Below are 14,847 nucleotides of genomic sequence, written 5' to 3'. Positions count from 1 at the left end.
TTGTAGCTTGGGCTAATCCTAATCATACGAACCATTCAAAACCACGTGTATCTTTCGTTTGACTCATCATTTGAAAATCGTCTTAATACAATCATGTATTAAGACAATGATACACTAAAATATTCCAGTGTATCTTTGCAATTTAATGTCAACACATTTTCCCTTTTGGATCGATAGTTGACAATCATTTGTATACTTCTATTTTGAGCGTATCGATTCTGAGTCTTCTTCAGTTGCCAATCAAAGTAAGTTTTCTTTTGACCATGAATTTTATTCTAAAAAAGTCATTCACTAACTGTAAACAGATATCTATTTGATCATATATCTGTTGACTTGAACCTAGTCCTATTCGAAACTATATCATTTCATCTCATTCAGTTGTCATCGATTTCTTGAACTATTTCAGTTGAATTTTAAAAACCCTACTGATACAACTAGTATTCACAAAATTTGACTCTGTGTCATTTACCTTAAGAATCTAGTTTACCACACAACACACACCGATCACGAAACGCGGCCGCAATTAGGGTAATAACTCGATCGCTATTACGATTCAACGTCCGATCGATTGTAACTATCCAACGATTGTCCGAGTGCTGCTCAAATTGAGCTTGTACTTTGATTATTCATCGTGATTTCGACTTGAATATTTGAGTGCTGTTCGAATTCGGACTATGCTCTGTTATTCGTTGTGAATCCGATTGAATTATTAAAGTATTATACTTTGTCGTTTGTCGATAATTCGATAAATGAGTTGAAGTATTGCACTTGTTAATCATTGTGAGGGTTTAATCTCGTGAATTGTCGTAATTGTTGTATTAGTTACAACCCCGTTTGTGTGAATTAGGCTAATCACTAGACTAGACTCTGCCCAAATTGAATCAGCAATATATCAAGGCTTATCTGTAGACTAAACCTTGCCGGTAGAAATCTACAATGTGAGTTCATTTCTCTTTTCTCACCGTTTGTGAGTCCATACTCTTTTATCACAGTTTTATCACCTTTTTGTGAAACAATTATATTACAAAATGCTTTCTAAAATCCTAAATGGTTACCAGTTATACTTACAGTGATTAAGTTATTATATTTTACTGGTATAGGAGGTATTATACCTTATTGATTCTCGTTACTATTATCCAGGAAGTTAGCATGACCACAATTATAACTAATATTACTCTTAAATTATTAGGTATAAATCTAAATGGTGCATGCCATAATAAAATAGTCAAGTATAATACTTTTAGTCAGGTTACTATACACTGATATTACAATTAGTGAATTAATATATTTTGATAAGTTATAATAATTGACATAAAATGTCATTATTCTGGATTGCATGATTTAGTGCTAGAGATAATATATTTAAGTAATAAGACATCATTATGTCCAAAGTCACTAGCTGAAAGAATGATCAGCAGTGATATGTCCAAAGACACTAGTTGAAAGAATGATCAACAGTGTTATAATTAGAATCACTAGTTGAAAGAATGATCAACAGTGATAATGACCAGAAGCACTAGTTGAAAGAATGATCAACAGTGCCATGAATAGAATCGCTAGTTGAAAGAATGATCAACAGCGATATGACCAAAGACCCTAGTTGAGAGAATGATCAACAGTGTTATAATTAGAATCACTAGTTGAAAGAATAATCAACAGTGATAATGACCAGAAGCACTAGTTGAAAGAATGATCAACAGTGCCATGAATAGAATCGCTAGTTGAAAGAATGATCAACAGCGATATGACCAAAGACCCTAGTTGAGAGAATGATCAACAGTGTTATAATTTGAATCACTAGTTGAAAGAATGATCAACAGTGATATGGCCCAGTCACAAGAATCACCTAATGACAGATAAAGTGAATAATAATAAAGTATAGTTATTTGATAAATTCACTATTGGACGAAAGTAAGCCAATGAGTGATACTATTGCTGTTATGTTGGAATTGCCATTATGTGACAAAATACTGATTGAATAAGGTAAATGCAAATAAATATAAAACCTTAATACTGTAAGGTATAACAATATATTTGTATAAAAATGGAATGAATTCACTCAGCATTCCCGCTGACAAAACCTTTTTCAAACATGTTTCAGGTAATTACCATAAGGCTGGATACGGCACTGAAAGGCATCAAGAAATGGCTTATTAAAGAAATATTGTTTTATAAAATAAAATTTATCTTTATTAAAGCTACCATTTTAAAATAGGGATTTATCCATCTATTTAAATCAAATCCGGTGTTTTCTAAACTCTGATATTTTTCCTAACTCACGGTCCTGATGAAAATTCCGTTGCAATGTTTTTCAAAAATAATCACCGGTACCACGGGACTGCTCACAGCACCCGATTCCGTCCAGGGTGGGTCGGGGGTCGTGACAGCACCCTATCGATTAGCTCCTACCGAAATGCTAGAATTGAAGAAGCAATTAGATGAATTACTAAGCAAAGGATTTATACAACCTAGTTCATCCCCTTGGGGTGCACCAGTGTTGTTTGTGAAAAAGAAAGATGGATCAATGAGAATGTGTATCGATTATAGAGAGCTAAATAAGGTTACAATTAAGAATCGATACCCATTACCTAGGATTGATGATCTTTTTGATCAATTACAAGGCGCTAGGTACTTTTCTAAGATAGACTTGCGCTCCGGATATCATCAATTAAAGGTTCAAGAAGAAGACATACCTAAAACTGCTTTTAGAACTAGGTATGGACATTATGAATTTACAGTCATGCCCTTTGGGTTAACTAATGCACCTGCAGCATTCATGGACATGATGAACAGAATCTGTAAACCATATTTGGATAAATTTGTAATTGTTTTCATAGACGATATACTCATTTATTCAAAAAGTCAGGACGAACATTGTCAGTACTTGCATGCACTCTTAACTTTGTTAAGAAAAGAAAAATTGTATGCCAAATTTTCGAAGTGTGAATTTTGGCTACAAGAAGTGCAATTCTTAGGACACATGGTGAATCATGAAGGTATTCACGTAGATCCCGCTAAGATAGAAGCAATTACCAATTGGAAGGTTCCGTAAACCGCAATGGAAATTAGAAGTTTTATAGGTTTAGCCGGATATTATAGACGGTTTATTAAGGATTTTTCCAAGATAGCTGTACCATTAACTAAGCTAACCTGTAAAGCCATTAAGTTTGAATGGGGGCCTAAACAAGAAGAAGCCTTTAGAATCTTGAAGCAGAAATTAACCAATGCTCCAATCTTAGCCTTACCAGAAGGAACAGAAGATTTTGAAGTATATTGTGATGCTTCAAAATTAGGATTTGGATGTGTGTTAATGCAACGCAAGAAGGTAATTGCGTATGCTTCCAGACAATTGAAGAAGCACGAGGAAAACTATACGACTCATGACTTAGAATTAGGAGCTATAGTTTTTGTCCTTAAGATATGGAGACATTATCTGTATGGAAGTAAGTTTACTGTTTATACAGATCATAAAAGTTTAAGGTATATATTTAGGCAAAAAGAGTTAAATATGAGGCAAAGAAGATGGATGGAAATCCTGAGTGATTACGACTGTGATATTCAATACCACGAAGGAAAGGCAAACGTGGTCGCAGATGCCTTAAGTCGTAAGGATCATGAGAAGCAAAGGCGAGTCCGTGCTCTTAGAATAAATCTACAAGTAGATTTAATGGAACAATTAAAGGAAATTCAGGAAACGGCAATCAAGGACGATGCCGAAGGAATGAAAGGTTACCTAAAAGAATTGGAATAAGGAAATGATGGAATTTGGAAATTCCACAAAAGCAGAATTTGGGTACCTAAACAGGGAAATTTAAGATCTAAGATTTTAGAGGAAGCTCATAAATCTAGGTATACTGTACATCCAGGAAACAATAAGATGTACCAAGATTTAAGAAAGAATTTCTGGTGGATAGGAATGAAAAAGGATATAGCCGAATACGTATCTAAGTGTCTAACTTGTTCACAAGTTAAAGCCGAACACCAGAAACCTTCAGGACTACTACAACAGTTAGAAATGCCTGTATGGAAATGGGAACTCATAACAATGGACTTTGTTACTAAGTTACCCAAAACCAGAAAAGGTAATGATGCTATTTGGGTAATTGTGGATCGATTAACCAAATCTGCTCATTTTCTACCTATGAAAGAAACCTTTAGCATGGAAAGGTTAGCCAAGTTGTATGTGGATGAAGTAGTATCCTTACATGGAGTCCCACTCTCCATTGTATCGGATAGAGATAGTCGTTTCACTTCCCGTTTCTGGACAAGCTTCCAAGAAGCAATGGGAACCCGACTCAATCTAAGTACTGCATATCATCCACAAACAGACGGACAAAGTGAAAGGATGATCCGAACTCTAGAAGACATGCTCCGAGCATGTGTAATTGACTTTGGTGGTAATTGGGATAACCATTTACCATTAATTGAATTCTCCTATAACAATAGTTATCACTCAAGCATCGAAGCCGCTCCATTCGAAGCACTGTATGGACGCAAGTGCAGAACTCCCATATGTTGGGCAGAAATAGGAGAAAGTCAATTATCAGGTCCAGAAATCGTACAAGAAACCACAGACAAGATAACTCAAATTAAGGAAAGGTTGAAAACAGCCAGAGATCGTCAGAAAAGCTATGTAGACAATCGCCGCAAGCCACTAGAATTCCAGATAGGAGACAAAGTACTTTTGAAAGTATCTCCTTGGAAAGGAGTAGTACGATTCGGTAAGAAAGGAAAACTGAGTCCAAGATATGTTGGACCATTCCTAGTAATCCAACAAATAGGACCAGTAGCTTATCGCTTACAACTACCAGAAGAACTAGCTGGAGTACATGATGTATTTCATGTATCCAATCTCAAGAAATGTCTATCAGACGAATCCCTGGTAGTACCTCTTCAAGATGTGGAGGTAAATGAAAAGCTGAAATTCATAGAGAAACCCTTACAAATAGAAGACCGGAAGGTCAAGTTTCTCAAACACAAGCGACTAGTACTGGTAAAAGTCAAATGGAATTCAAAGAGGGGACCCGAATATACTTGGGAACTGGAGTCAGAAATGAAGCGGAAACACCCTCATCTATTTCAGTAAATCTCGAGGACGAGATTTTCTTAAGGTGGGGAGGATGTAACAACTCTCATTAAAATCCATAATTAGAATGATAATTAGGCGATAAGAAAACCCTAATTGAGACACCCAAGTAATTCTGCACTAACCCTAAAATTTCCAGAACAATCGGAATTAGGATCAGGGCCCCTAAAATGCAAGGGGGGGTAAACCCTAGTGATGATTATCACCAAATTTGCGTTGTACAGATTGAAATTGATTTTAAAAATGAGTCATGCAAGCTAGTCCCGTACCCAGCTAACCTATGTAATTAGACTGCACCCCTTACGGACCGTAAGGGGAAAAGCCATACAGTCCGTAAGCGTGTCCCAAAAATCAGTATAAATAGCAGACATTGGCACTTGCTTTCTGAGATTAAAACGACGGCCAAAAGCCTTCTGTACGTCGAGATATCACAATAGTATTACAATTAAACACACACTGATCACGAAGTGCTGCCGCAAAACAGGGTAATAACTCGATCGCTATTACGATTCATTTTCCGACTGATCAATATATCCAATGGATGTTTAAGTGCCGCCCACATTAGGGTGATACTTTGTCGTTCGTCGTTAATTCGATGGATGTTTAAGTATCGCACTTTGTCGTTCGTTGTGAGAATTTGATCTCGTGAGTTATCGTAACTGCTGTATTGATCACTAACCCGGTTTTGTGTGCATTATTATTTAAATTAGGTTAACAAGGCTAAACCATATTCTATCCGTGTTAAATCTGCAATGTGAGTCATTCTCTTTTCTCACAGTTTGTGAGTCATTCTCTTTTTATCAAATGTTTTACAATACTCCAAATTATTTTCAGAATTATAATTACAATGATTAAGTTTATGTAATCACCAAATTACAGCCAGTATGTGGGGTATTGTGCACATTACTACTGTTTTAATCACATTAGGTGGGCGAACCTAAAAATAAGTGATATACGTCATTCATTGGGGCAGCCAATGGTGATATGACCACAGTCACAGATCCAGTCGAGTGACAAATACTGTGGGTAGTTGGTAGATATCAGAAACATATGTAAAAACTCTTAATATTGTAAATTATAATAAACGAGTCATTTTAGTGAACTGAATGATTCACTTAGTATTTCCCGCTGACAAAACCTTTTTCAAACATGTTTCAGGTGATCTATTGTAATTCAGGAAAAGTGCTGAGGAGCATTTCAAGCTTAAGAAAGTGGCTCATTATAAAATAGAGAAATATGTTTTCTAAAAATAAAGATTTATCAGTAAAATCATGTTATTGTAAATTACCGGGATTTTATCCCGAATTGTGAAATAAAATAATCGGGAAAAGTTTTTAGCTTTAAAACGATCCTGATGGAAAAACTCCGCTGCTAAAATCACATAAATAAATATCACGGGATTTCTGTCCCGCGGCTCCGGAAACGGGTCAAACCGGGTCGGGGGCCGTGACATGAACTGTTATGGAAAAATGAAAAATAATTAAAAGTTCTACCTACTAAGATACACACAATTAAAATATAAGAATGTTCCCACTTATCGATATCTTTTATATCTAGCGAGATATTAGAAGTTTCACTTAGTTTAGTAAACTTTTTGGTAGTGTATGTAGGTATTTGGAGATGCCGATTCTTTTGCTGGTTTGAGGATGATGCCGATTCTTTTAATCTATTAAAGAATACATTTAGTCATAAAGGATCCTTTTTTTCTTAACCCTTCAACTCCACCGATGAGTTCTTCAAATTCATAACCTATGGCCAATTAATGAAAATTATTTGTTTCATTGTGAAAACTTATTGCCATCATTGATTCATTACTCGGGAAGATCATATATATCATCTCCTTCTTCCATTGAAATCTCCTCAACCTCTTCTTCGTGTCTCAAACTATTCGGAAACCGCATCAAACTACCGGCAATTTTGTTTAGGTTTTGCTGCAAATATTAAATTTCTTGACTTACAAAAATGCCGCTTTGTTGTTGACGATATTGTAATGAATTATCAAAAGTGTAATATCCTATAATTTAAAATCTTATATTTGATTAGATGAATTAAACCTTCAACATATCTATTTATGTATTATCACAGAGTATAGTGTGTATTGTATTCAATTTTATTTATGAAAACGGTGATAAAAATTCATAACTTTACAAGGAGCAATTTGCACTCCTTTGGAATAGCTCTTGATCAGGTAAAGAATGAAAGGCAAGAGTTCTTTGTGAATGTTTTTACTTATAAGGGTAACATAAGGATAAGGAGATGGGAGATGAAAAGGGTTTGTAATTTAAAGAGTTCATTACTGTTTTCGTCCCTGTGGTTTGTCAAAAATCACTATTTCAGTCCATAGTTACAAAATTGTGATTTAAGTCCCTGTGGTTTCACTTTCGTAACCATTTCAGTCCCTGTGATTTCACTTTCGTAACCATTTCAATCCATTTATTATGTAAGTACAGGGACTGAAATGGTTACGAGGTGGACTGAAATGGTTACGAAAGTGAAACCACAGGGACTGAAATCGCAATTTTTAAACTAATGGACTGAAATTGTGATTTTTGACAAACCACGGGGACGAAAATAGTAATTAACTCTAATTTAAATATAGATAGAAATATAAAGTGTGCTAGTGTAGTAATCAAGTACAAGAAATTAAAGCAATGTTAAAAATGGTTTGTATACCCGATGTAAAAGGAAAATAGGTTTACATAAAACATACACAACATTGACTACACAATTGAATTAATAGTTTTTCAATGAGATATGAAACAGTTTTGTAATTTAAGTATGGATAGAGATAGAAAGTGTGTTAGTGTAGACTAAAGTACAAGGAATTAAAGCAATGTTTGAAATGGATTGTATATCACTAGGTGTAAAAGGAAGATAGGTTTACACACAACATTAACATTGACTACCCAATTGAATTGATAGATTTTTTTGTATTCTATTACTTGTTTGGTTATTTTCTTCCATATTGTATTAGCTATCAATTATGTTAGAACAATTGATGATTGAGAACAACTGATAGAGCCATCAGTCGCATAGTCATTGCAACTAATCCATAGTTTGGTCATCAAATGTTGTCTTGAGTTTCATATTCTTTTATCAACAATTCTTTTCCAGATCTTCATTTTAATATATGTTTCTATTAGTTAATCTTTATCATCTCTTGTGATCATCAATAGTTTACATTAGTTCTCTAGTTCCAACAGTTGTGCTACAATACATTGTATCAGGGGACTCTTCAATATTTTCCATTAATTCTTGTACTTTATTAGTTAATCATGTAAATACATTAGGTACATCATTTTGCTAGCAGTGAGTTAACAATATTGTTAGTTCTTATTAGACTCAACAACTTATGAACTTTCCAACAAAAGAACAGAGGATCTTTGTACCAACTTATACACCATCGTTAGCTGACATGGCTTGACACAAAATCTATGCAACCAGACTGATTGCCTCGGAGAATAATAAGAAGATAGGATGTTAGATCATCAAATGGACCTCTAGGACTGAATCACTCTAGGCAAGCGACTAATCATATTTGCTTCCTGATGAGGCAACATCCGAACCACCGAATCACATTAGAACGAACGAAGTTGAGCACACCTCCAGACCAATCATCCGATACTTGGTCAGAGATCAGTCTTAGGAACCAATTAGGGAACCTCCTTATAACAAATATGGGTCCCACATCATAACTAACTAGAAAGCAACTGGTCTGTCCTTTTTACAGGTCTAATCACACTCTTAGACTCATTCACTGTTTAACTTCGAGTTGTAGGTATTTGAGTCTTCACCGCCCATCCTCAACTTAACCAAAATGGTTCACCTATTTAAGCCCAAACCATTTGACTTCAGCAAATCAAGCGTGTGGACTACCTATCTAAATACTTCGTATTTGTTCCAACGAGTACTCTAGATATTTGTTAGAGTTGTAACAAATTGTTATTGAATGTAACATCATTCAGTATTCAATATAATCTCAACATTATATACATCAATTCTTTATTTGAGTGTGTAATAGTTTAATCTCTTATTCTGCACAAATAAATAATTTTTTTAAGATCATTAGGCATCAAACCCAACACACGGGACCAACAAAGGGGCTAAAATAGCCAAAACTGAAAACATCAAGTCGGGGGACTAAATTTGTCATTTTTAAAATTTATGCCATACGAGTCGTACCAGAGCAATATTGGACGTACTATTAGTCCATAGTTTACGCCCCCAATCTTGTGATACGCGACGTTTGGCTAAGACCCGTACAGTCCTATGAATGCCTAAGCGACTTTAAATCCTCTTGACGCGTGTTAGGCTCGGGTTCCACTACACCACTCGAAACCACCACGTCCTTAATCAACTTAGATACCCGTAAATGCTCCATCTTGGTTAAAAACACACTCAAGGCACTTATAACCTCACATTACATGAACGGCCAAAAATCCAAGTGAGTGTGTGAGCGCTAAAGTTCAAACCAGTGTTCTTGAGTGCTTAAGAGTTGCATTGGTGTTGTTCATCATCAAGGTAGTTGCGGACTCTAATTTCTACTAACGATAAGAGCTTGCATGTGGGATATTCTTCAATTAGAAGTTCATCATGCCCACTTGTGGTAAGAACTCTTGACTTGTTGTTTGTTATTAAACCTTCTTGTTCCATGATATCTCTTAGTGGTTAAGGTTTAATGGAGGTGTTATACATGTTTTAGGTGGTCAACAAAAGTCTTTGGAGAAGCTTTGAGGTCAAAATTTGAAAGAAAGGTGGGATTCTTTAAGTGGTAAGAAACTAGATTCAAAACTTATTCATAAACCTATAGAAAAGCAAGTACCAAAGTGCCTATAAGCCAATGCTACTTAGGTGTTTGTTAAGGTGTTGTCTCTTCTAAATGGTGAAGATTCAAGTCCTACTATAAACAATATATAGTACTTAGAAGTAATTAGTTTGCAGTTAAAAAAATAATTATAAAACAACAAGTTAAATATTAATCGACTCATCTTTTTCCACCCGTTCATATGTTTTTTATTCCATCACTGACTAGATACGTATATAAACTACATGAACCTTATACTATATGATAAATCACGATCAAATAAACTTGTGTGTTACCTACTTACCTAAATTCACAAGATATATGATATGTCCCAGATTCAAAGAGATTTATTTAAGGGTGCTACTATACACACCCCCTATTACTTTCTACACCCCCCTCCTCTCACATACTTACAGGTGGGGCCTGCGTGGGACCGACAGTTTTCCTCTCACAAGGGGAGGTGTAGAAAGTAATAGGGGGTGCGTATAGAATGAGCATTATTTAAAAAAATTCGACATCATACATGACTTTGATTTGTCAAACTGGGTTCAGGTATTTGCCTAATCGCTTGGTCGGTCTAATAACACGAACACGCGTCCGTAACTCCAGATATAAATAAACCCTCATATGTCGGTATAATAATAACACACATAAATATACATATAGATACAGGGGCGGCCCATTACACGTACCAACAAATTTAACCAAGCAGTTGCCTGAAGTTTGCGACGAAAATACTCCGTTTTTCATAATCGGATTCCAGTAATATCTGCACGCCGATCGGCACTCCGAAGAAACTTTTTTACTTTCACCAGGTACTCTTAATCTATCTTTAAATTTGTATATTTTAGGTAAATTTAGATTTTAGGTCATGATCATTGATCGATTGTTGATGAGTCAGCTGATTTGTTTGAATTTGAGTATGACTGTTGATGATGTTTTAGTATACTGAGCTCTATAAGCAATAGGTATTCCTGATTTGTTGATACCATATGCAACTTTTTAGGGCTTGTTTGCTGAATCAATAAATTTAGTGCTGAATGAATAGAGTTGTTTGATAAGTGTTTTGAATGACCTAAAATTATTTTGAAACCTGTGTATATTTTATACAAAGGTGTATTGAATTTAGGGATGAGATTGTTAAGTAAAAACATAAACCTAATACCATACTGATTATGACTGTACAATACCGGTTTGGTATTGGTAGTGCAAAAATACCGAAACTGAAACCATAAAAATGAATACAGATACTGGTATGGATGTTGTTGAGTTTGTCCGGTACCGGTACTCGGTATAAAATCTCAATTCTTATACTAAATGAGTCATGAATCATGAATGGTCATATATTTGGAATATACAGGTGTACATTGAAGCTTTTGTGAGATATGATGGCTAATCTAATGACATCAGCATTAGTATCATCTTCACCTCAACAAAATGTTGTTCACACATCAGACGGTCCAGTTGCTATACTATGGGACATGGAGAATTGTCCTGTTCCGAATGACGTACGCCCCGAAGATGTGGCTGGTAACATCAGAATGGCTCTACGGATGCATCCTGTAATCAATGGGGCCGTTAATATGTTATCTGCGTATGGAGATTTTAACGGCTTTTCTAGGCGTTTAAGAGAAGGATGCCAAAGGACAGGTGTGAAGCTTGTAGACGTACCAAATGGACGAAAAGACGCTGCTGATAAAGCGATACTAGTGGATATGTTTCTGTTTGCACTTGATAATCCTCCACCATGTTCCATCATGTTGATTTCGGGTGATGTTGACTTTTCTCCGGCGCTTCATGTTCTTGGTCAACGGGGGTACACTGTGATTCTTGTGATTCCGTCTAGGGTTGGTGTTTCGTCTGCTTTGAGTAATGCCGGTAGTTACGTTTGGGACTGGTCTAGCGTGGTTCGCGGTGAAGGCTTTTTGCCATCGCTAAAATCTCAAATAAGTGAAAACGCAGATCCTAAAAACGAAGAGGAAGCAATTGTATATAAAGGGATCTCAATGACGTCTCGTCCTTCAACCGAAAACAATGATATGGCGTGGGTACAGCCTGGAGACTTGACTCATTTGAAGGGTCAATTAGTGAAGCTTCTAGAAGCTTCCAGTGGATGTTTACTACTTAAACGTCTTCCCTGTGAATACCAGAAAAGCTTCGGGAGACCCCTTTGTGTTTCGGAATACGGAGAGTTAAAAATGGTGGATCTTTTTGCAAAAATGAGTGATGTTATTTCTGTTGAAGGACAGGGTTCGAAGAGAGTTGTATTGCTCAAGAAATGCTTAACGAATGCCATAGTTAAGTATGATAGGAAAGGAAAGGGGATTCGGGAAGTATCTTCGGATGAATTTTCTGAAGAAGAAAGAGTAGTTGTTGAAGAACAGAATGAGATTAAAAATGAGATTTTTGATCAGTTCAGGTATGAACTGCAAGAGATTCTCGTGAGTTATTCTTGTAAGGTTTTGTTGGGTTGCTTTGAGGATGTTTATCAGCAACGATACAAACGACCACTTGAGTGTCGAAGATTTGGCGTGAATGATCTTGAGGAGCTATTTGAAAAGATGAGTGGAATTGTAGCTTTACAAGAGGAACCGGTGAGTAAGAAGAAGTTCGTGGTGATTGCTGGTCTGTAGGATTCTATGTGCTTTAATGTGTGTTTTGTTTCATGACCTCATGGAATGCCTTTCGAATCCACTCGGTTGGGTTTGAACTGCTTATTGGTTCGTTTTACTATGGCTCGCTGGCTTTAGGTGATGCGGCTGGTGGTGGTAATGAAAGATTGAAGCGCCAAAGCCCGTGGTTGTGTTTTATGCAGAAGGTTAATGTTTACTGCTACCACATGTTCTTTTAGCTAATGTGGATGTGAACCCTATATGTGTAGTCACAGGGTGTGTAATTTTTATCAATGTACAATTTCCTTTGTGTGAGCTACAGTTAATTAGAGAAAGTGCTTGTTTTCACCAGGAAATATAGTTTATGTTTTTCTTCATATTAAAATTAAGTTTCGTAACGCTTCAAACCGATCTAATAGCAGATGGAAGGTTCTTTGGTTTTAACCATATGGAACATTGTCAAGAAGTTGCGACTCACCCAGTCAGACTAGACGGTATGGGGTCGTCCTCCGGCGCCGCACCACCTGCCCACCCCCTCAGGCCCGTCACCGTTTTCAACGGCTTCCTGCAGCAATACTAATCAGGTTTGATTTCGACGTTCACGATTCTTGTTCGTTTTTCTGAACGATTTTGATTTTTTCGTTCAGTAGTTCACGATTCGTGTTCTTATCTGCACATTATGTTGTTCGACAAGAATTTAGGGTTCATCTTTTTCTTAGTTTGTATTTTTGGCTCTTTTATCCAAATGCTACAATTACATATAGAATGCAAGGATCGAGACTGTATTGACACAGGTGGTTACAGATATATGTTCATAAAAGATACTCAGAAAATTATATGGAATTTGATCTTCACTAGATAAACATTTTTTTTTATATCGAGCCGGGGGTCTCACTAGAAGCAGTCTCTCTATTCCTAACGGGTAGAGGTAAGGCTGTGTACATCTTACCCTCCTCAGACCCTACCTTAGCTTTGCTATTGATGGGATTTACTGAGTATGATGATGGTGATCATGATGATGATGATAGATAAACAATTTTTTTTAAAATAGGGGAACAAATCGAGAGGAATTAACGGAATAAGAACCACTGGTATGCTTTGGAATAAGCAATGTATTCTCATAAAAATATTCAAGTTTATAAGACCATGTGTAGTGGTAATGCTTTATAATGCCCCCATCATGGGGCATTATCCGACACGTGGCATCCTAGTCACACTTGGACATTATAGCAAAAAGTGGCGTAGTGGGGCATTATGCCAATAACCCCCATTCAATCATTTCACAATCATTTCACAATTATTTTTTTTAATTTAAAACATAAAAAACTTCATTAATTTTAAAAAAAAAATTACACTACTTGAAATTAAAAAAAAAAAAACTGAAAATAAAAAAACAGAAACATAAAAACTGAAAAAATAAAAGAAAGTTAAAAAAAAAAGAACATCATCTAGAGTCCATATTTTTCTCTAATTTTTTGGCGACGCATTTGAGCAAGGATCAACGCATCGCCTTGTAGGTGGTCGATAGGTTTGGACAAAAACTCAATGTCCTTTTCCATTTGCCTCGCCTCTTGCATCTCGTTGAACTTTTTGGTTTCGGCCACTCGTTCCTTCATAATCTCATAACGTTGGTGGCCGAGGTCGCGAATGTCTTGGAGACGACGGTTCATCTCCTCGAAATCTTCCTTTAACTCGAGATCGGAAGACGACTCGACCGTTTTTTTCCCGGTTCCCTTTCTTCTACCGGTGGGTCGGACCAACTCTTCTTGAATTTCCTCGTCAACGTCCACCGCCTCATTTAAATCAACATTGCGGGCATCCGATGTCGGAGTTGACGGGTCAACGGAGGATGATGTTTTTGACCTTTTAGCTCGACGTCTACTACTAGACGCCATTGGATTAACTACCGCCCACTTTGGACTTTTTCGTAGTAGCTCCCAACACTTATAGTACGTGAAAGGGCATTTCGTCCTCTCGAACTCCTCCAAAGTTCTCGTTAAAACCCCGACGTCACTTTCACCGCTCGGACGAGTATCGTAGTTACGTTGGTAAACTTCTTGGAACGCGTGAGACTTGTTGTTGATGTCGGTCCATTTGCTAGAAATGGAATCTTTGTCCCGATGTTCGCCTTGACCCCACGTGCTAAAAAATAGTGCACGAACCCTATCCCAAAAAACGGGACCCGTTTGAAAGTTTGCTACAAATTAAAAAAATATATATATAAGTTGTATGTTAAAAAATAAAGTAACAAAATAATATATATATATATAAAATAGTTACCGGTTTCTTCGTCCTCCGAAATGTCGAGCCACGCCCGAGTCAACGTGAATTCCTCTTCCTTCGTC

At 36.4% G+C, this 14,847-nt stretch overlaps 1 protein-coding gene across 2 annotated transcripts; it reads left to right on the top strand.

The window, feature by feature from the left end:
* The first annotated feature begins 10,541 nt into the window (after positions 1-10,541).
* Positions 10,542-12,879, top strand: LOC110885653. Of its 2 annotated transcripts, none has more exons than XM_022133353.2 (2): positions 10,542-10,705; positions 11,251-12,879. In XM_022133353.2, the coding sequence occupies exon 2, from the start codon at positions 11,276-11,278 to the stop codon at positions 12,521-12,523; it is 1,248 nt and encodes a 415-aa protein (XP_021989045.1). In that variant the 5' UTR covers positions 10,542-10,705; positions 11,251-11,275; the 3' UTR covers positions 12,524-12,879. The 2 variants fall into 2 exon arrangements, with proteins under 2 accessions (XP_021989045.1, XP_035834797.1); XM_035978904.1 differs by having other exon boundaries at positions 10,549-10,699; positions 11,248-12,879.
* The last annotated feature ends 1,968 nt before the right edge of the window (positions 12,880-14,847 follow it).

The sequence above is a fragment of the Helianthus annuus genome, chromosome 10, assembly GCF_002127325.2.
Source record: "Helianthus annuus cultivar XRQ/B chromosome 10, HanXRQr2.0-SUNRISE, whole genome shotgun sequence".
NCBI classification, from domain to species: domain Eukaryota; kingdom Viridiplantae; phylum Streptophyta; class Magnoliopsida; order Asterales; family Asteraceae; genus Helianthus; species Helianthus annuus.
Note: the sequence above shows the minus strand (reverse complement) of the source record. Positions and strands in the feature narration are given on the sequence as shown.

Excerpts from the sequence above, each read along its gene's own strand:
- LOC110885653 (XM_022133353.2), top strand. The coding sequence starts at position 11,276 with ATGATGGCTAATCTAATGACATCAGCATTAGTATCATCTTCACCTCAA.